The sequence below is a fragment of the Leucoraja erinacea genome, chromosome 3, assembly GCF_028641065.1.
Source record: "Leucoraja erinacea ecotype New England chromosome 3, Leri_hhj_1, whole genome shotgun sequence".
Lineage (NCBI taxonomy): Eukaryota > Metazoa > Chordata > Chondrichthyes > Rajiformes > Rajidae > Leucoraja > Leucoraja erinaceus.
In genome coordinates, this window is record NC_073379.1 from 3,983,464 (window position 1) to 4,007,413 (window position 23,950).

Sequence of the window (23,950 nt, forward strand, 5' to 3'; positions counted from 1 at the left end):
AGTAAATTTACCGCTTGATAGGTTAGTATATATACTACAAAATATTTGTTCTAATTAGTCCTCTGAAGCATGCAGCAGTGTTATTGCACTCCCACCAAATGAGATGAACACTTGATTTTATGTGATAGCTATAATTTAAAAACTGCAGTGCAATGATTTTTATTACTGCACCAGAAGCTCAATGGTTTTTTTTGCTCAGGTCTCTCCTCATCCACATTCCCCAAAAGTGGAAACCCTTCATAAGAAACTTCAGTTGAAGTCTCGTTCTATATATCATCATCATCATCGATGAAAACATCACTGGGTACGGTGCCTTACAATGCTATGTACGACAGTGATCGCAACTTCTACTGAAGTGTGGATGGCCGTTGGCTCGCATGGAGCTCAGCCACCCTTTTGACAGGTCTTGTTTTTGGTCCTGCTGGGGGACCACAGCAGGACCAAAAATTCTATTTCTAAAAAAAAATGTTTGCAAAAGATTAATATTGTCATTTTATTTCAGAGCAGGACCGTCTCCCCCAACTGGAAAAACCAAGTGGGGGAGACGGTTTAGTCGCTGACTCTCCGACCACGGAGCAGGTAGCACGGAATGACATGGTACCCATGGCAGGGGGAACTCCCCCCGACCTGACCATACAACCATTTCATTCTTCTCAATTTTTTCCAACAAAGTCCCAATTTATTTTGCAGGTTTAAATATTTAGGGCAGTCACGGTGGCGCAGCGGTAGATTTGCTACCTTACAGCGAATGCAGCGACGGAGACCTGGGTTCACTCCCGACAACGGGTCTGTTTGTAAGTTCTCCCCGTGACCTGCGCGGGTTTTCTCAGAGATTTTCGGTTTCCTCCCACACTCCAAAGATGTACGGGTTTGTGGGTTAATTGGCTTGGTAAATGTAAAATCTGCCTCCAGTGTGTGGGATAGTGTTAATGGTGCAAACCCGGTGGGGCGAAGTGCCTGTTTCCGCGATGTCTCTCTAAACTAAACTACAATGTTTGGTGAAAACAAGCACACGATTTACAAGTTGCGTGGCTGTTTGGTTGAAAATCCCCCATGACATTACAACTCTCTGTCAAATATGGAACAACTGTTGGTAGAAAATGCCAGAATAAATCAGGGCCGGCAGCTGATGACCAAGGAAGGGTGGAGCAGATATTGGCTCATTGTTGGCTGGAGAACTGGAGGGTTCAGTCCTCCACCTAAATCCAATTATCCAAAATGGTGACATATTGCTCAATTTTTCCTCACAGCAGTCACCAATTAGCATTGAGCGTTTGAAAATAAACTGGGCCTGTACTCGCTGGAGTTTAGAAGGATGAGGGGACCCCTCATTGAAACTTACTGAATAGTGAACGGCCTGGATAGAGTTAATGCAGAGAGCATGTTTTCACTAATGGGAGAGTCTAGAACCAGAGGGCATAGCCTCAAAATATAAGGACGTACCTTTAGAAAGGAGATGAGGAGGAATTTCATTAGTCAGAGGGTGGTGAATCTGTGGAATTCTTTGCCACTGATTGTTGTGGAGGCCAACGGATATTTTTAAGGCAGAGAATGACAGATTCTAAATTAGTGAGGGTGTCAGGGGGGTATGGGGTGAAGGCAGTAGAATGGGGTTGAGAGGGAAAGATAGACCAGCCATGATTGAATGACGGAGTATACTTGATGGGCCAAATGAGCCTAGAATGTATGAATTAGGTTCACAAACTGGGCACTTGATCATGTTGGATGGAAGTATTTTTTATTAGTGCACTGATGGTGATGGTCTGGAGATTTCCAACTTTCCCTGCCCCATGATTTTAGGTTTTCATCTTACAAATGGACTGATGCACGGCAATATTTTTAAATGCACCAGGAGTAGAATGACCTCATTGTACATCAAGATGTAGAAATGCTGAATTTTAAAACTGAGATTATTCAGCTTTGCACAATTGAAGAAAACAAGCTAAAAACGGGTGCACTGTTTACTGCTTTCAGGGCAAGTGTCAGTCGAGTGCAGTATTCTCCCAAGGCTGAACTTTCAAGTACCTTGGCAGAAGTTTGACCAATCCTCTTGCTCTACAGGAGAGTGTTATTCTTTATCTTGCTTTGTTGCTTCACATTAGAGTCCATCCTTTACTAGTAAGGTTTCAATATCTTGCTTTTAAGAGGGAACTGCAGATGCTTTACACAAAAAAGGAGTCCTCAGCGGGTGCAGCAGCATCTATGGAGCGAGGAAATAGGCAACGTTTCGGGCCGAAACGTTGCCTATTTGCTTCGCTCATAGATGCTGCTGCACCCGCTGTTATTCCAGCTTTTTTGTGTATGCTTTTCACTGTGGTCTGTTATTTGTGACGGTACCAGGATTGGCTAGGACTCCTGGTAGCCCTGATTGTGAAAGCATGTGACCAGATTGTTCTCAACATTAAGGTGCTGAATTCAGGTAATCGTGCAACCATGACTTCAAAGTGCAAAAGCTGGTGTATAGTAGGCAACAAGGGCAGCATTGATGTGAAAGTGGACCATATTAAACAATTTCATTTTTCAAACTGTGTTTAGCATCAGTGTTGCGTTTTGTGCAGGCTTTTTCTTTTTACCGTCTTGCCGAATGTGCGTCATTTAAATATGACGTGTGTTTGTGTGTTGTCTGGTGCTGCTGCAAGCACGATTTTCATTGTACTTGCACCTCACCATACTTGTGCACACAACAATAAACTCATCTTGACAACTTGAAAATAAACATGGCGATCATGCTGCTTTCACCAACAGTAAGGGCGTCACAGTGGTGCAGCCTGTAGAACCACTGCCTTACAGCATCAGGGACCAAGACTTGATCTTCATCTTGGGTGCTATCTGTGTGGAGTTTGCATGTTCTCGCTGTGACCTTGTGGATTTCCCCGCATTTCCTAAAGATGTGCAGGCTGGTAAGTTAATTGGCCGTTGTAAATTGCCCTTTGTGTGTAGAATCTTAAAAAAATAGAAACATACAAACATAGAAAATAGGTGCAGGAGGAGGCCATTCGACCCTTCGATCCAGCACCGCCATTCATTGGGATCATGGCTGATCGTCCCCTATCAATAACCCGTGCCTGTCTTCTCCCCATATCTTTTGACTCCACTAGCCCCTAGAGCTCTATCCAACTCTCTCTTAAATCCATCCAGTGACTTGGCCTCCACTGCCAGTGGCAGGGAATTCCATAAATTCACAACTCTCTGGGTGAAAAAGGATTTACTGTGGCCCCTGGTTCTGGACTCGCCCAACATTGGGAACATTTTTCCTGTAGGGAAAATCTTGTAGGGAATTGAAGACAATAAGGAGGAAATACAATTTGGTTAGGTTAATATAGGATTAATGTAAAAAGGTGACTGTCAGTATGGACCTGGTGGGCTAAAAGGCCTATTTCTATGGTGTATCTCTCTGAATCTTCAAAGTGATCATGAGATTGGATCGAAAGCACAGCTTAAAAGCAAAATAACAAGTCAGTGTGGCTAAGCAGTAGAGATAACAGAATGCAGACTGACTGCTTGACTCAAGGAGCTTTATCAGAAATATACACATACCTGCATTGTTCATCTCCCAGCAGAAACAGATTAATCTCTGTGGGGTCACAAAGAAAGGAGAAGAAAGCTCTGCTGCAAGTCTGAAAACAAATCTAGAAACCCTCACTGCAAGCCATGGCTGTTTTCACCATGCAGGGTAGACACAAAATGCGGGAGTAACTCAGCGGGACAGGCAGCATCTCTGGAGAGAAGGAATGGGTGACATTTCGGGTCGAGATCCTTCTGAAGAAGGGTAGTGTTGGAAATAGAAGGTACACAAAAATGCTGGTGAAACTCAGCGGGTGCAGCAGCATCTATGGAGCAAAGGAGATAGGTAACGTTTCGGGCCAAAACCCTTCTTCAGACTGATGCTGTTGATGCTGATAGTGTTGGAAATAGATGCTTTCAAGAACCCACACCTTCACCAATGAGAAAATGCTTCTCGCTTTAAAGGTTTTGAAAGACCACTCAACTCTTTTATTGGGGGCAATGTAAAAGGCAACAATAAATGGAAACTTTGCCCATGTGTTCTTATAGTGGCAAATGAGCAATAATTGCATAACATTTCTTCTCTCACACCAGAAACACACACAATAGACACAGCTTCAGTAGGTATTTATAGAGTACCTGGTGCCCAAGATGAAGATATCCAAAAGACCATTTGAACATCTAGATCTTTCATTAAAATAAAGACACAAAGTACTTATGTAACTCAGTGGGTCAGGCAGCATCTCTGGAGAACATGGATAGTTAACATTTTGGATTGGGATCTTCGTCTGAGTCTGAAGAAGGCCCCCGACCCTAAATGTTACCCATCCATGCTCTCCAGAGATGCTGCCTGACCCACTGAGTTACTCCAGCACTGTGTGTCTTTTTTGTGTCCGCCAGCATCTGCAGTTCCTTGTTTCTCCATTTTACTGCACTACTGAAAAATCTCCTCAAGGCATGCCTCTCCTCCTCTGTATGAAGAAGGGTCCTGATCCATAAACGGCATCTATCCAGGTTCTCCAGAGCTGCTGTCTGACCCGCTGAGTTTCTCCAGCACATTGTCTTTTTTAATAAACCAGCATCTGCAGTTCCTTGTTTCTTTATTTCTTTCTTATTTTGGGGACACCAAGCTCATGGACCAAGGCATTAGAGACATTTTTAACACTTACTAAACTTTCTGGACTCTCATTCAGGTAAAGAGAAATCAAATCACAAGAGACACAAATGCTGGAGTAACTCCAGCAGCAGGCAGCATCTATGGAGAGAATGAGTGGGTGACGTTTCGGGGCGAGACCATTCTTCAGTCAGTCTCAACCCAAAACGTCACCCATTCCTTCTCTCCGGAGATGCTGCATGTCCCACTGCGTTACTCCAGCATTTTGTGTTTATCATCAGTGTAAACCAGCAGCTGCAGTTCCTTCCTACACATTTCTTCTATCCAAGAGTTCTAGAAGAAATTTCACATATTGGATGTCATTAACCTCACTGAAGCTGCAGAGGATGAAGTTTTAGTTAATTGTACAAACAATGGGTGGAATATGTTGATTCCCAGTGCAGTGAATGACTTGGTTGACTTTGAACCAATAAGTCAGTGACTCCGTCAGGGCAGGTGGGATTTGAGGAGACTGGAGATGATGATGTTTCACAATTACTTGCGTCCCATGCCAAGCTTCTCACTAACAAGATCCTGACAGAGCTTCACATGAGAGCAGTCAACAAAGAGAATTACAATGACAACCTGCTGCTAGAAGATGACAAGAGTATGACAACAAAACGTCTGCAAAAGCTTTTCAGGTGTATTGATGAGGCTTTGGGCATTCCTAAGTGTCACGATCATCTGGCAGATAGCTCTGCCAAAGTAGCATGGTGTGTAAAAGAACAGCCTGTCACATTATGGGGAGATTTATGATGCCAAGCAGCATGAAAGGCAGTCAATGCTGGATTTTTTTTTTTTAAAGAGTGAAAACTGCCAATTGATAGCCTTTATGCAGGAGGATGAGGGGTGATCTTATACTGCACAAAATCATGAGAGGAATAGATCGGGTAAATGCACAGAGTCTTTTGTGCAGAGTAGGGGAATCGAAAACCAGAGGACATAGGTTTAAGGTGAGAGGGGAAAGATCTAATAAGGTCCCGAGGGGTAACTTTTATTTTTATGTAAAGAGTGGTGGGTGTGTGGAACGAGCTGCCAGAGGAGGTAGTTGAGGCAGGTACTATCGCAACATTTAAGAAACATTTAGACAGGTACAGGGATAGGATCAGTTTAGATTGGTATGGGTCAAATGCAGGCAGGTGGGACTAGTGTAGATGGGATATGTTGGTCGGCGTGGGCGAGTTGGGCCAAAGGGCTTGTTTCCACACTGTATCACTCTATGAAACAGAAGAACCAGGGCACAGGGGCCTCGACATGAGGACAGAAGAATGGGCCTATTCTGCATGGAGTGGACAATGCCAAATCTTTGGATATTGAGCTGACAAAAGACGACCCTCCACCATGGAGCATGGCTCCTGAAGCATGGCCATCCTTCTTCTCCGCTTCATTCTCCTTCAACATCAGCTCCCGCACAGACCGCCAGCAAGCCAATCCCAGTCATTACAATTATACTAGAAATCTGTTGAGTTTCGACGTATAACCAATTCAACTTCCCTTTTACACTGGAAAAATAGCGCACTGGATCACTGGATTCATGGAATAAAAGATCAATGTGGTAATTGTTGCAAGTCTTCTTTCACCCCCCCCCCCCCCCCCCTGACATCACCAGCCGCCTGTCCTATCCATGTTGTTTGTTCTAACATGTTCTCCGGTGGAGTGTTCCCAACTCGCTGCCATGCAGCAGGCTCCTTTCATAAAATGGTTTCAGCAATGACTTGTGTAGAACACTCTTGTCCATCATCTTCCAGTCTAAAATACAGTCAGTTACCACAACTCACTTTTCCCCCTGTTCGTAGGCCACTTTCAAACCAAAATCCAAACTGACACTAATTCCATATTTCATAATTCCATAAATCCAAACTGACACTCTTCCATAAGCCTCGATTTTCTTCATAAGATTTTTATGGCACTTCATCAAATGCTTCCGTGAAATATACATAAATTCTTTCCCTTTCAGGTCATTATTACCCGGGTTGCTGTTCGAAAACATCACCTCACCGCCATTTTCTTCACCCACCTTCTCTTTTTGGCCACAAGTAAATTACTGTTTGCAAATTCACACAAAAAAATGACAAAGTGCTGGAGTAACACAGCATCCCTGGAGAACATGGAGAGGCGACATTTCGGGTTCGGACCATGGTTCAGACTGATTGCAAATCCATGCAAGCTCTCCTTAATTAATGCACAGCTCTCTAGGTGCCTATAAAACTTTCTCCTTGATAATCGTTTCTAAACTTTACCTACTACTTAAGTTAAACTGACAGCCAGTAATTACCAGGAATGTCCTTGTATCCTTTCTTTAACACTGCTGCTGCATTTGCCACTTTACAATCCCATGGCACTTGTCCCAGACTTGGGAGGAAAAAGACAAGCTCGTCTACTGGAGAAACAAGGAACTGCAGATGCTGATTTACAAAAATAGACACAACGTGCTGGAGTAACCCAGCGTCAGGCAGCATCCCTGGAGAACATGGGTAGGCGGCGTTTTGGGTCAGGACCTTTCTACAAACTGATTTTGGTGAGGAGGAGGAGGGGTAGGGAGAATAATGCTGGAAGAGAGGAGGGGGCAAGACAAAGCATGGCAAATGACGGGTAGATACAACTGAGGGGGGGAGGGGTTAATAGCTCTTCTACTATATTGTGCCACTTCCATAAGTAACCTGCATCTAACTTGCTACAATGGGGATATGGTGAGGCATAAAGGCATTGGAAGAGCAAAGATACCACCAGTAATGACCTATTATTTGGAACTTTTATCTGGTGCGGTGTGCTAGTGCAGCCTAGCCTTCTGAAATCTGGTCCCACCTCCATGCATCTGTGTTATTCCATTCACGTACCAACGATTTGCCTACTCTTATTGTTGTCAATCAACTCCACTTCAATCCCCTGGCTTGCTGACAGCAGTACTTAGAAAACTCTGAGATACTCAGTAGGGTTGGCAACCTGAACAGAAGGTCTTTTCCAAATTACTTGGGTAGTAAATAACGGCATGAATCATAAAAAATGATGGAATACCAACTTTAGAAATGGTTAGATTAATTTATGTGAATAGACAAAAACAGGTACAAACTATAATCACTGTATATATTTAAAATAAGCAAAGGAGGCTGAGAATATGAACACCATTTGTAAATTTTATGCTATTTGAGACGTATGGACCTAAGCTTTCTTTGTTAAGAGATGCTGACATCCAAGATAAAAACGTGAAAAAACAAACTAGATTACAATGCCAGTGCATAGTTCCATGGTTTAAATAAAAGCATGAAATACCCGAGGGGCAGCCACTCAACAAATGTAGCACTGGTGATTTTTAAATGTGCATTATCACTGTTGAAATAAATAACACTAAAACAAGCTACCTAATTTAACAGAGACTGACATTTGTCTTGCAAATGCACGCTGCTTCCATTTTATGTAGATTCGGTGGATTTTCACTCTCTGTTTGTGAATTCAGAAAGGAGACAGATTACAAATCTAAAATATTTCTGCTGCTTTCAGCAAACCTACCATAGTTGAAAGTTAGCAGCCTGTGTGGAGTCACAGAAGTCGATACCCATTGAAACGGTTTTTGATGTCCCAGGATCAAGGTTGTCTGCAAAAAGAAAAATATATGTTTTTGAGTAAATGGCAACACAAGATCAGTTTACAACATGGCACATTGTGCTTAAGCATTGCTGTATCACACCATGCAGCCAAGACATTGCGTTTATCCTTATGACTTAACTTTTCTAAATAACAAATATTCACTTTCTTTCGTCCATCTTTCAGTGTCAGAGTTTTCCACTTTTGGCCATTTCAAACATATATGTTAACCAGCTCAGGGTTTCTTAATCTTCTTCTTCTTAGTTTTAGTTTAGTATAGAGATACAGTGAGGAAACGTGCCCCTCGGCCCACTGAGTCTACGTTGACCAGCGATCCCTGTACACTGGCACTATCCTACACACTAGAGACAATTTACCATTTACAGTAGCCAATTAACTTACAAACCTATACGTCTTTGGAGTGTGGGAGGGAACCAGAGCACCCGGAGAAAACCTATGCGGTCACAGGGAGAATGTACAAACTCTATACAGACAGCACCCGTCGTCAGGATCAAACCCGGGTCTCTGCCGCTGTAAGGCAGCAACTCTACCGTGCCGCCCATATGTTAGCTTGCATCGTAACCGTATTGAACCATTGGATATCGTACAGTCAAGCCCAATTTTGTCCTTGACTGATATTTACAAATATATTTCCTTCAGGATGAGGTAAACAGGAAATTAGCCAAAAGACCAAGCCCTTTCTACACTAAGGTGCTAAAATTGTAAATTACCTACCACTGTTCAGTAACAGTAAATTATCTAAATGCACAGAGTGACTTTTACATATGTTACAACTGTACAAAGGCTGCCATAATCAGCAAACCCTCATGAAAAATGTATTTGAATTCCCTGAAACTTAATTTGCCATTTCTCGAAAAACTCTGTACTTCCACAACCTAGATTCCCTTTTTCATTTGTTTCATTAATGTCAAAACATTTTTTTTTCCAATAAATTCTCATACTCTGCAACTCCAATCAAAGAGGTGATCTTAATCTCAACTATACATACTAAAGGGAAAATACAAGTAGATTCCAGATATAGAAAGGGTCCAGATGTTTTGACGACTGCGAGAGTCTAGAACCATGGGCCATAGCCTCAGAATAAAAGGATGTTCCTTTAGAAAGATTAGGAGGAATTTCCTTAGTCAGAGGGTGGTGAATTGTGGGATTCATTGCCACGGAAGACTGCAGCTGCAGTTAATGGATATTTTTAAGGCAGAGAAGGTGTCGGGGGATTATGGGGTGAAGGCAGGAGAATGGGGTTGAGAGCGAAAGATAGATCAGCCATGATTGAAAGGTGGAATAGACAATGGGCCGAATAGGCTAATTCTGTTCCGAAAACGTATGAACATATTCTCTCATCACAGATGGAAAAAGACTTGAGGAAGGGTAAGATAGAAATGCCCGTGCATACAAATATGCAGATTCATTCTTCAATTTTAGAAGTGAATAGGGCTGAAAATGTCTTTGCTGTCTTATTGTTAGAAAATAGATGTTACAAAAGGAATCCAGAAATATGCAAGCTTACGCTGTGTAAAAGCGGACATGGTCACAACAACTGTATTTCGGTACCTATTTCATGGAAATCATGCATTTTCATTCCCGATGCAAGCTTCCGCTCTCCGATTTGGATGTTCTGAATTTCTTGGTCAGAGTTGTTCGTGAATGTAATATGAACGGACACCATTTTGGAATTGTAAATGCACGGCTGACGTGGAAAGTGATAACGTGCGCCAAGACCCTTTCCAGACATACGGTGAAGCAGCTCAAATGATTTGTCTGGGACAAATACAGGAGTGATAACCTAAACATTAAAAAAAAAACACCAACTCAAACAGGGAAAAAACATCAACACAAACCACACTTCTTTTTTGGCAATTACATTTCAAAGTGGTTAAAAGTTCATAAAACATGGAGCGTTTCCTTTCTGCCGATTCCCAAAGTTAAATTCCGTATTCCTTTTAGAGTTCAATTTTCTTATTTCATACCGAATCAGAAATATGCAAACTACATTTCATAACGAAATATGAGAATATGAAAACAGATAAGTAGAAACCATATTTATGAACTTTTGTAATGCATTTCCTTAATGTGCACTTAGTTAATGTTATTAAAACGAAGCCATGGAAATAACAGGGCAGTGACAATATAGCAGTATGGGGAGTCACACAGGAGTTGGAATTGTGAACAACAGTTTTTGAACAACAGTCACAAACAGTTTTGTGATGGATTGATTTCACAAACCTGGGTATCGGAGCTCTAATGTTCGAGCTAAAAAGCAACGTAAGTTAGACATAGCTTGTGGTGCTGGAGAGATTAGCAAACTCCTATAGAAAACCCATGCAAGTCACGGGTAGAACGCACAAGCTGCATACTGACAGCACCCGTGGTCAGGACCAAACCCGGGTCTCTGGTGCTGTAAGGCAGCAACTCTACCTCTGCTCCACCGTGCCACCTGACGACAGTAACCGGCAAAGAAATCCTGAAGTGTGGAATGTTAGGAAGGAGTGTCATTTGTTTTGAGTTATAATGACCTGTATGAAAAAGATGCAATTTCAATAGTAACTGCCAAAAGGCAATTAGGTTTCCATTTGAACGTGAGAAATCTACAGGAATGTAGGGGGGGGACAGGTGACTGAGACTAACTGGATGGCTCTTTCACTCTGTGCTGATGGAATCAATATTTTGAGGATGCATTTTATCTAACTAGAAGCAAATAACTGAGCAAAACACACCTCCAGATTCCGGGAGTTTCTTCCCAGCTCTTATCAGGCAACCGAACCATCCTTCCCCAACAAGAGAGCAATCCTGAACTACTATCGACCTCAGTGTTGACCCTCGGATTATTTTTGATCGGACTTCACTGGCTTTACCTTGCACTAAACGTTATTCCCTTATTACGTATCTGTACACTGTGAATGGCTCGATTGTCGTATTGTCTTTCTGCTGACTGGATAGCATGCAACAAAAAGCTTTTCACTGTACCTCGGTGCACATGACAATAAACTAAACTAAAACAGAACTGAGAGCTGCTATATAATGTACTTTTTAATCCCTTTTCTCTTTTTTTTTAAATCCAGACATGAACATGAAAATGACCAGTGCTCTGATCCCCATAAACCCATTCAAGAGCGAAATATACATTCTAATAATATTTTTGAACAAGTTGTAATCTATCACATATTCCTTAATTACTTACTAATAAAAATAGGTGCCTGAAAAATGTATGGATTACAATAAACATTCTACTGTTTTCCTTTCACAATTCATAAACAAACTGGGCATAAATTGGCCATTTTACGATCCATTATTTCCACAGCAGTCAATACTTGCAAATTTATTTAAGGGATCTTCAAATGACTATGTTTATCTACAATCTTTAAAATTGTTACATCAGTGGTTCGGTTTTGGAAATGCTCTTTTTATGCAACTGCTGGTCACTCTGCGATTATTCCTGGGGTATTTTGCACGAGGAAGCATGAAGAGTGTAAAAATTCTGAACAGAACACTTCAAATGAGGAAAATCACATAATGCACTGAAAGGACACCACAGACTACTCACATATTTCATCTGTTTATTGCGATAAGCAAATAGCCCATGGAATGACAGCACACATAACTGTCAAATGAGTAACACTTAGGTTTAGTGAAACATTTATATGGGCCTTTACCTCTCTTAAAAACAGACAGCATCTCTCAATGTCATCTGAAAGAAAAGTCTTACATTTTTAACACCACTAAAAAATAACTGAAGAGTGTAAAATGACAAATACCTTGTGCAGTTAGCTGGTAATGGACCATACTCTCAACTCATTTAGATTTATGCAATATAAACTTGTCACTAATAATTAATTTATGAGACAGCTGTTCCCAGAATCTTCCAAGTCTATCGTTATGAAAGCTCTTAAGCTATACCTTCAAAAAGTGGAGGAGGTTTCAAAGCAATCTTTTAAATAAATAGACAGATCTCTAATAATCTAAAAGCAAAGGAAAATCTTAAAAACAACAGGTAGCACAATGAACTAAATTAGGTTAACTGGAAATAATATTACTGAATGCACAACTAAGCACCTCTGAAAATTAAAGGCACTGTTCTGTCTCCACATATGCTTTTTGGTAATGGTAACTTACAGTGGCTCTGTTTGTAAAGCACTTAGTGTCACTTATAGTTAGTGCAAGCAATAGTTCAAACAATTTGTCTATTTTGTATGAAATAAAAATCTATTTGCAAGTTGCTGAGTTTTATGAGGTGATGCCTTTGCTTCATTAATAATCAACAGTTCACCGCCCAGTCATTTTTCACAGGAATTGCACCCAAAGCAGCAAAGACAAGTTTTATTTTTGAATTCCCCTTTTTTTTCTTCTTTTTTTTTTTAAAAGAAGCGGTGCACGGCAAGTCATATTGTTAACATAATACGTTCCACTTTAAGTGCCGAACCACTGGTTTGCTTAAGTTGATTTCCAAGCGGCCAGTTCCCAGCTTTACCCGAGATATCCAAGGAGCACAGCAAGTCTAAGTAAAACACACGCAATGAGAACCAGTCGGAGCACTGACACAGGCCTTTAAAGGCATGCGATCTACTAAGATTAAACAAATATACGCACTACCCGGCTTACGTTAGGGTTTATGCTTCATGAACCGTTATTTACAAGAATGATCCCAGAAATGAGTGGGTTAACATATGATGAGCGTTTGGAGTTTAGAAGAATGAGGGGGGGGCCCTCTTTGAAACGTACAGAATAATGAACCGCTTGGATAGAGTGGATGTGGAGAGGACGTTTCCACTAATGGGAGCGTCTAGGACTAGAGGTTCTAGCCTCATAATTAAAGGACATTCTTTTACAAAGGAGATGAGGAGGAATTTCTTTAGTCAGAGCGTGGTGAATCTGTGGAATTCTTTGCCACAGACAACTGTGGAGGCAAAGTCAATGGATATATTTAAGGCAGAGATTGATAGATTTTTGATTATTACGGGTGTCAGGGGTTATGGGAGACGGCAGGAGAATGGAATTAGGAGGGAGAGATAGATCAGCCATGATTGAATGGCGGAGTAGACTTGATGGGCCGAATGGCCTAATTCTACTTTATCACTAATGATCTTATGATGCAAGGCAGATTTTACGCAAGCTATGCCAGTTAACTTTGGTGGGGGGTAGGATTTGAGAGTGGGTTCATGAGGTTCATTCACGGGATGGCGGGATTGTCATATGATGAAAGAATGGAGCAAGTGGGCTTGTATTCACTGGAACTTAGAAAGATGCGAGGGGATCTTGCAGAAACATATACAATTATTAAGGGATTGGACAAGCAACATGCAGGAAACATGTTCCTGATGTTGGGGGAGCCCAGAACCAGGAGCCACAATTTAAGAATAAGGGGTTGGCCATTTAGAACTGAGATGAGGAAAAAACGTTTTTCACCAGAGAGTTGTGAATTTGTGGAATTCTCTGCCTCAGAAGGAAGTGGAGGCCGATTCACTGGATGCATTCAAGAGAGTTAGATAGAGCTCTTAGGGCTAGCGGAAACAAGGGAAGTGGGGAGAAAGCAGGAATGGGGTACTGATTGGGGATGATCAGCCACGATCACATTGAATGGCGGTGCTGGCATCGAAGGGCCAAATGGCCTACTCCTGCACCTATTGTCTATGTATCTATGAGAGGGTAGCATTGTGTGAGGCTTGAAATATATAGAAGGGTGCAAACTTCTACCGCTATTTTTCACAATTAAACGTACAAGTGCACAATTTACTTTCATTACTTCAAATAATATAATTCTAAGTAATGGTTATCATAAATCAGCGTCAGAACTGTACGGCAAAGAAACAGGTCATTTGGCCCATGTCCATACCAAACTTTTCGACCTTCTTGCACATTTGATATTGATATTGGGTTATTATTATTACTTGTACTGTGATACATGAGCACATCAGGTCATATGAAAGAATAAACAGAGTGCAGAGTATAGTGTTGCAACAACAGAGAAAGTGCAGACAAAAAACTTTGCACTGATGATATCTTCCTGAATTAGTCTATATCATGTGTAGGAAAGAACTGCAGAATGGTTTAAATGAAGGCAGACACAAAATGCTGGAGTAACTCAGCGGAACAGGCAGCATCTCTGGAGAGAAGGGATGGGTGGCGTTTCGGGTCAAGACTCTTCTTCAGACTTCGCCTATATCATTCTACACATTGTCAATTTAAATACCCGGTCTGAATGCATTTTAAACATTGCGATTGTGTCTGATCCCACCATCTCCTCCAGTTAAAACATGCAATGGTACGGAACGAGAACCGACCCTTCAGCCCTCAATGGCTGTGTTGAACATAAGTAAGTAAGTTTATTGGCCAAGTATTCACATACAAGGAATTTGCCTTGGTGCTTCGCCCACAAGTAACAACATGACATACAGTGACAGTTACAAATGACTCAGAAAACACTAAACATTAATAATAATAAAACATTAATGATAAAACACCATTGATCAAGCATGTGAACCAACAAAATACTAGATCAATGTACCAGATCAAGTACATGATGCCAAGATCAGCTCTTATCTATCTGCATGTAATCCATATCTCTCTATTTCTACCTATATGCCTATCAGAAATGTCTTAAATGTCTTTATCATATTTGCCTCAACCATCACCCCTGACAGTGCATTCCCAGCACTCACCATCCTCTGTGCAGAAAAACTCGCCTGGCACACATTTAAATATTGCTCCGTTCACCTTTAGGCTACGTCCTCTAATATTTGGATTTTTCCATCCTGGGACAAAGTTTCTAACTGTCTACCCCATCGATAACTCTCATAGTTCCATATACTTCTGTGAGGTCTCCCTGCAACCTACACCACTCCAGAGAAAGCAATCCAAGTCTATCTAACATCTCCTTGTAACTAATACCCACCAATTCAAGCATCATTCTGGTAAACATCTTCTATTCCTTCTCCAATGTCTCCATGTATGTTCTGTAATGGGGCGAGCAAAATTGCACACACTACTCCAAATGCAGTCCACCAAGGTCCTATAAAGCTGCATCACGACTTTCTGACTCTTATACTCCGTCCTATGAAGGCAACTATAATGTATACCTTCTTTACCAGTCTACCTACTAAGGTTGTTGCTTTCAGGGAATTATAGACTTGGACCCAGACAGTTGTGAATTTGTGGAATTCCCTGCCACAGAGGGCAGTGGAGGCCAAATCACTGGATGGATTTAAGAGAGAGTTAGATAGAGCTCTAGGGGCTAGTGGAGTCAAGGGATATGGGGAGAAGGCAGGCACGGGGTATTGATTTGGGATGATCACAATGATCAGCCATGATCACAATGAATGGCGGTGCTGGCTCAAAGGGCCGAATGGCCTCCTCCTGCACCTATTTTCTATGTTTCTATATTTCTATGCCATTAAATATAAATTCCCCTTGCATTCAACCTCCCAAAACGCAACGTCTCACACTTGCTCAGATCTGGTATATCACTGCCCAGTTTTTGAAGGTATATCTTAACAGATTCCATAAAGATAGATTTGAAAGATTCTGGGAGCAGTTATCTCATAAATTAATTGCTAGTGACAGATATCAAGCACGATTGACGTAAAAACTGTTCTCCTCAAATCCTCTTTACAATCTCTTCCTCTCACCTTAAAACCTTTGCTTTTGAAACTATGGGGAAACTGATTCTATCAATCCTAGCTGTTCATTATTTTATATTCCTCTATCAAATTACTTCTCAGCATCCTTCGTAACAGGGAAAACAAACCCAGAAAAGCAAGCTAACACCATTACCCTCTGTTTCCCATGATCAGGCCAATTTTGGATCCAATTTACTAACTCACCTTGCATCCCATGAGCATTAATCTTCTGGATCCTGCCACCCTGCAGAATCTTGTCAAATGCCTTAGTGAAGTCCAATCAGACTGCATCTACCACCCCGCCTTCATCAATCGTCTGAATAACAAGTACTAAGCACATGTCCCCAACATCCCTCCTCATGTCCTCAACAACCCCCACCAACTTCTACAGATGTGCCGTAGAAAGCATTTTATTGGGATGCATCACAGCGTGGTTTGGGAACAGCTCTATTCAAGACCGCAAGAAATTGCAGAGTTGTGAATGCAGCCCGCAGCATCTTGCAAACCTCCCTCCCTTCCACTGACTCCATCTACACTTCATGCTGCTTCAGCTAGGCTACCAGCAGGATCAAGGACGAGTCTCACACCGGCCACTCCCTTTTCTCCCCTCTCCCATCAGGCAAGAAGAGGTACAGAAGTTTGAAAACGCACACCTCCAGATGCAGGGAGAGTTTCTTTCTAGCCGTTATCAGGCAACCGAGTTGTCCTCTCATTAGGTGGAGAGCAGTCCTGACCTCCCGCCTCACTGGAGACCTTTGAACTATCTTTAATCGGATTTTATTGGACTCTATCTTGCACTAAACATTCTGTTTTATCCTGTATCTGTACATTGTAGACGGCTTGATTGTAGTCATGTATAGCCTTTTCGCTGACTGGATAGCACGCAACACAATGTTATTCACTGTTGCTTGGTACATGTGATAATAAACTATGAAAATACCCACTCAAATATAGCTGCAATTTCAGCCATTATATCATTAGAGATCACTAAAACAACTGCAATAAAATCATAATCAATATTAATGCTTGAGCAAGCAGGAGATCAGTCTAAAATCAGAGATCTGGAATAAAATATGCATTCATTACTTGATTAATTCTTTCCATTTTTTAGCAGAATTATGATGCTATTAATAGTATGAGATTTTCTTTTGCAGGTACAAATCTCATCGTCTGAAAAGCAGCTAAACTAATGTGACACTATTAACTGTAAAGGGTCTGTCCCACTTTCACGACCTAATCGTGGACATTTTTCATCAGGCTAGAAAAACACCCCAACCTACTTGATGCCACGAGTACCTACAACTAGCATCACGGCCTGCTACGGCCTACCTACGACCTCCTGATTACCATACTGCAAGTACGAGTCAAGGGCAAACTCGGCAGAGGTCTTGAATTGGGTCGTGAAAGTGGAACAGGCCCTTAACTGTATCACAGTATGGTATGGCAACTGCTCTGTCTCTGACCGGAAAGCACTGCAGAGGGTGGTGAAAATTGCCCAACGCATCACCGGTTCCGCACTCCCCTCCATTGAGTCTGTCCAGAGCAAGCAATGTCTGCGAAGGGCGCGCAGCATCGTCAAGGACTGCTCTCACCCCAACCACAGACTGTTTACCCTCCTCCCATCCGGGAGGCGCTACAGGTCTCTCCGTTGCCGGACCAGCAGGTTTAAGAGCAGCTTCTTCCCTGCGGCTCTTACACAACTTAACTCTGCACGTGGGTGATTGAAGGTCACCCACCCCCAGACACTCCTTCCCCCAGAAAAACTGCACTACTGCTACTGCATGTACATATATATATATATGTTACTGTTCCATTATTCTATGTTCGCTCTTCTGGGGGAGATGCTAACTGCATTTTGTTGTCTCTGTACTGTACACTGCACAATGACAATAAACATTGAATCTGAATCTGAACTCTACCAATGTCTCATTGTGGAGGGAAATCAAGAACGAGGGAGGGAAAAGCCAGCACTTGAGGCTGTGCCGTGGTGGGAGGCGGGGGGGGGGGTACAAAGGAGCAGCCGGCGGGGGTAATTTGTAACTTTATCAGCGGCGTTTATGTGGTGACTATTTGCATACCTTGAGTAGGCAAGCAAAGAATTTCACAGTGACTTGTCACATGCGACAATAACATATTCCATTCCACTGTGCAGTGGAGAACTAGTCATCAGTGATTAAGAGCAGAGAAGCTTATAAAAAGCCGTGGAGCAAGGTACGACCTGAATATACTATTCTACCATTTTTGAAAGGTGCATAAAGCAGACAGCAAATCACACTCGCAGAAAAAACACACAAATGCCTGTATTTCCTCAAAAGACTAAGGAATTACAGAATGTCTCTTACTAATCTCTACAGATTACTAATTTCTACAGATGCACAATTAGAAAGCATCCTATCCAGATGCACACCATTAAATAATCCACCCAAGACCACAAAATAAAAAAAATTGCTGAAAGTGGTGAATACAGCCCAGTCCATCACACATATACCTGCCTCCATCCACCATCGACTCCAGTCTATACTTCATGCCATCTCAGGGAAGCAGTCTACGTAATCAATGACAACTGGCACCTTGGTCATTCTTTATTCTTCCTCCTCCCAGAGTGCAGAAGATACAAAAGCTTGAAACCATGTACCACCCGAACAGCTCCTGCCTGCTGTTATCAGACTCTTACATAGATCTCTTATGTGCTTGGATGAATCTAACCAGCTGTGGCAATGACACTTTTTTTAAATCTGAAGTTTCTTTGCAGTTGTAACACTTTATTCTGCACTCGGTTTTCTCTTTGTATGACCTGTTGGACTCATGTATTTCGGTATTGGTGACTAAAATAAACCAATATCAAGCTTGTAACCACCTTATTTTACAACCTCAAGACAACGGCAATAAAATATAAAACATGACCAAGAAGACATCCCTTCACAAGGAATATGCCAATGTTAAACTCTCCACGTTCCACCAGTAGTTTGATTTTAGATCAGGTAATTATGGTCATCTGAAATAAACTGCCAGAAAAACATTGTCAGAAACAGATTAAAATAGAATTTCAAAACAAAGAGAGAGTACAGAGGAGATTTACTAGAATGTTGCCTGGGTTTCAACAACTAAGTTACAGAGATAGGTTGAATAAGTTATGTCTTTATTCTCTGGAGCGCAGAAGGTTAAGGGGGGACCTGATAGAGGTCTTTAAAATGATGAGAGGGATAGACAGAGTTGATGTGGACAAGCTTTTCCCTTTGAGAATAGGGAAGATTCAAACGAGAGGACATGACTTCAGAATTAAGGGACAGAAGTTTAGGGGTAATATGAGGGGGAACTTCTTTACTCAGAGAGTGGTAGCGGTGTGGAATGAGCTTCCAGTGGAAGTGGTGGGGGCAGGTTCATTGGTATCATTTAAAAATAAATTGGATAGGCATATGGATGAGAAGGGAATGGAGGGTTATGGTATGAGTGCAGGCAGGTGGGACTAAGGGGAAAATAAATTTGTTCGGCACGGACTTGTAGGGCCGAGATGGCCTGTTTCCGTGCTGTAATTGTTATATGGTTTGTTATATGGTTAAATCTGGTTATTGATTGAAAAGAAGAAACCACAGAGCTTTGAGAAAAGTGCGGGGGAGCCGAGCCAAATAAATACTTTGTTCAAAAACCCAGTGACATTTTGGGCAGAAGAGTCAACACGAGAACAATTTGTTGCAGAGCCTACGATCTTGAAAAGCAACATTCTGCAAGAATATAGATGCCTTGCTAAATCAGATCACTGCCTTCCATATATAATCAATTGCTAGAAAATAAATCTTACTTGAAACTTGTAAAGCAATGCCAATATTTTCATCATTATATTTGTGCTTTAAAAGATGTCACATACAATAAGCAATACATGGTCATTTGAAAAGGCAGGGTTATAAAAATGAAATATTGAAGAAATAAGATGTAAAAGCTGCTGTAATTTAGAGCTGTGTTTACATATGGTCAACTTATAGTTTCTTAAAGGCAATGCTATTTAAACTGACCTTGCTGATACAAGGTGGATATACATCACTGCAGTTTGACTAACTCATTTTGGCTGTCAATAAGTAACATCTTAATCTTTGCTTTAGCTTGTCCAGAATTACAGCTCAACAATGCTGTCATTTTTCAAGGTCTGAATTTAGCTTCAACTGCATATCATCACCAGTTGACAAAATGGACATCCTGTGAGCCCTTATTTCACAAACTCTCCCCCCCCCCCCCCCCCCCCCCCCTGTAATGTAACTATAATTCAGAACAAATTACCTAGCCTTGACTTAGCAGTCTATCTTTGATTTTTCACCCCTTCTTTATGAACAAGTGATAAAGCATTTGGAAATGTTGATTGAGGGGGTCTATTATGCTTCAACTTAAAGCTGAGGTGATTGATGCACAAAGTAGTCACCTTCTGAGCATGCTACAAGGCAGATATCCTTTTTGTCAAATGACCTGAAAATTCTGCTGACGTTCTAAAAGAACCCTCAAGGATACCAGGTAAGAGAATCACTTTCATATTATACACAAAATGCCCTGATGCAGGAGCTGCTTTTGTCCCAATAACCTTTCTGTGACATTCATCTTGAATTATGTAAAAACTAAAATGAAGGAAGTAAACAGTAATCATTTCAGCCCTGAGGCACAACTTTCACCCACTGTTGCAACATTAATTTTGTGTCGAGCTAAATAATCATGGAATGTTTCTGAGGACAGTTTGGACTGAGGAATAATTTTCGCTATTCTAAGGGGGGAGAGATGTTGACAAAACCACTTTCCCAACCACTTAAGCTGGAGAGAGTGCAGAAAGGATTTACGAGGATGTTGCCAGGAACCGAGGGCTTCGGCTATAGGGAGAGGTTGGGCAGGCTAGGCTTATTCTTTGAACTGTAGGAGGATGAGAAGTTAACTTATGGAGGTGTGTAAGACCTCTCTGGGTAAGAGTCTTTTACCCAGAATACACGAATCAAGAACCAGAAGACACGAGTTTAAGGTGAGAGGGGAAAGATATAATAGGAACCTGAAACAAGGGGAGGTAGTTGAGGCAGGTACTATAGAACACATTTAGGTGCAGGAATACATTCGGCCCTTCGGCCTGCACCGCCATGGGCTGGGTGTATGGCCAAAAACATCTAACTCCCTCTTAAATATAGCTGCCAAAGGAGAGAGTTCCAGTTCACCCACTCTCTGCGTGAGGCAGGTACTAAGCTATAACAACTCCGGGTGCTCCAGTTTCCTCTCACATCCCAGACATGTGAGTTTATAAGTCAATTGGCCTTGGTAAAATTGCCCTCTTATGTATGGGGAATGGATGAGAAAGTGGGATAACATAGAACTAGTTGTGAACTCGTTGTAAATGGGGCATCTTTTGACCTATCCATGCACCTGTCGAAATATTTCTTAAACGTTGCAATAGTGCCTACCTCAACTACCTCCTCCGGCAGCTCGGTCCACATATCCACCACCATTTGCATGAAAAAGTTACCCCTCAGATTCCTATCAAATTTTTCACCCCCTCACCTTACACCTATGTCATCTGGTTCTCGATTCTCCTATGCTGGTCAAGAGACTCTGTGCATCTACCAGATCCATCTATCATAATTTTATACACCTCTATAATATCACCCTCATCCCCCTGTGCTCCAAGGAATAGAGTCCTAGAATCAGATCTTCGAGTCCTAGAAGCATCCCTGCACCTTTTCCAGCTTGACAACATCTTTCCTATGACATGGTGCCCAGAATGGAAGACAATACTCTAAATGAGGCCTCACCAATGTCTTATATAGCTGCAACATAACCTCCTAATGTCTATACTCAATACTGTGAGTGCAGTTGGTGCTGTACTCGTGCAGGGAAGTGTATATTATCACATTCCTGTTTAAGAAGGAACTGCAGATGCTGGAAAAATCGAAGGTAGACAAAAATGCTGGAGAAACTCAGCGGGTGAGGCAGCATCTATGGGCGAAGGAATAGGTGACGTTTCGGGTCGAGACCCTTCTTCAGACCTATCACATTCCTCATGCCTTGTAAGTGCTGGAAAATTTCTACAGAGTTAGCCAAGTCACTCACTACAGGATACCTAGCCTTGCACATCTTCATTTAGCTACCGTGTGAGTGGCTGACCCAGTTGCGTCTCTGTCAACGCTGAATCCCACAATGTCGATGGTAGGGTCTCGGTAATGGTAAAGTGGTTAGACTCGATTGCCGAAGATGGCCAAAATTACGGCATTAATATTACTTCCCACTTAGTAACCCACGGCCGAATGTTATTGGTCTGAAATTGGGGTAACAGTTGTAGAAAAGATCTGAAGGGCAAGTCTTGGTTCGCATAGTTGAACCGTCTGTTTAGTAAAATAGTGGTCTGCTTTCATCATATCAGGTTCCAAGTTCCACAGACTGCAAAACAGACTACAAACATGATTGAAGATGCCATTTATTGCATTGGCAAAGGTGACCTGCAAAACAATTAATGTCAGTGTGTCATTTATTTTGTGATCCCAATTATTTGTTTTATTTTTTATATGGTGATGGTGAGGGCGGCTGGGAGAGAGAAACAAACAAAGTTGGCTTTGCGTTCAGCCAGCTCACAAGTATGAGACATAACTATTGTCATGTTACTGCACAGAACCAGCTGCTATCAGGCAACTGAACCATCCTACCACAACCAGAGAGCGGTCCTGAACTACTATCTACCTCATTGGTGGCCCTCGGACTATCTTTGATCGGACTTTGCTGGCTTTATCTCGTACTGAACATTATTCCCTTATCATGTATCTGTACACTGTAAGTGGCTCCACTGCAAACATGTATGGTCTATCCGCTCGCTGGATAGCACACTACAAAAGCTTTTCGGTACACTTGACAATAAACTAAACTGAACTAAATCCTCAATTTTGAGAAATATTCGAATCGGAGGTTTGCAAAAATGATTCTAATAAATCCACACGAGAATTAATACAGGTATTTTAGAATCTGTATGAATGCACCATCCAAGGTTGTTTCTGGAGGAACAAGTTTGAATGAGTACTTGGTGGAAGTTGTGTAACAGATAACTGGCATTTGGCCTGAGTCAGAGAGGGATAATATAAACATTGTAAGGCTTTCAGGTATTGTGTCTGCACAGATAAAACACAGCAATCATTAAATCACTTCTATCATACTTGTGATTGCTACTATGTTGGTGAAAACATTTAGAACCATATGCTTGCAACCAAACGTATCCACTTAACATCTTTACCAATAAATCAAATGACACATTTGATACTATTTTAAGATCTTTAAATTGTAGAAACCAATTAACAGAATAGCATAATTTCTTCTAATACATTACCACTGACACCTTGTAAGAAGACAACCATTTGTATTTTACATAATCTGTAAACAATACATGATGGCACAAGAGGTGACACTTTGCGGATAGCATGCAGAACACTTGTCTGTAGAAGGGTCCCAACCCAAAACGTCATCTATCCATGTATAGTTTAGAGATACAGCGTGGAAACAGACTCTTCGGCCTACTGAGTCTGCGCTGACCAGCAAACCCCTTACACTAATACTATCCTACACCCGAGGGGCAATTTATAATTTACAGAAGCCAAATTAACTTACAAACCTATACGTCTTTGGAGTGTGGGAGGAAACTAGAGCACTCAGGGAAAAACCATGCTGTCACGGGTGAACGTACAAACTCCGTACAGACAGCACCCATTGTCAGGATCAAACCCGGGTCTCTGGTGCTGTAAGGCAGCAACTCTATTGCCACTGTGCCACCTTTGTTCGCCAAATATGCTGCCTGATACAAGATACAAGATACAAGATACATTTAATTGTCATTTGGACCCCTTGAGGTCCAAACGAAATGCCGTTTCTGCAGCCATACATTACAGACACATAGACCCAAGACACAACATAATTTACATAAACATCCATCACATAGCTGTGATGGAAGGCCAAATAAACTTATCTCTCCACTGCACTCCCCCCCCCCCCCGATGTCAGTCAAAGTCAAAGCCCCCGGCTGGCGATGGCGATTGTCCCGCGGCCATTAAAGCCACGCCGGGTGGTGCGAGGTCGCACACCG

The 23,950-nt window shown here is 41.8% G+C and overlaps 1 protein-coding gene across 1 annotated transcript in view; it reads right to left on the reverse strand.

Moving 5' to 3' along the window:
• The window catches only part of ap3b1a (adaptor related protein complex 3 subunit beta 1a), a 250,224-nt gene that overhangs the window by 44,818 nt on the left and 181,456 nt on the right, over window positions 1–23,950 (reverse strand). Inside the window, exons 23-24 of the mRNA XM_055631560.1 lie at window positions 9,812–10,043; window positions 8,165–8,249 (exon numbers count right to left, since the gene is read on the reverse strand). Of these exons, the coding sequence (XP_055487535.1) occupies window positions 8,165–8,249; window positions 9,812–10,043 (317 nt within the window). The remainder of the gene's footprint in view (window positions 1–8,164; window positions 8,250–9,811; window positions 10,044–23,950) is intronic.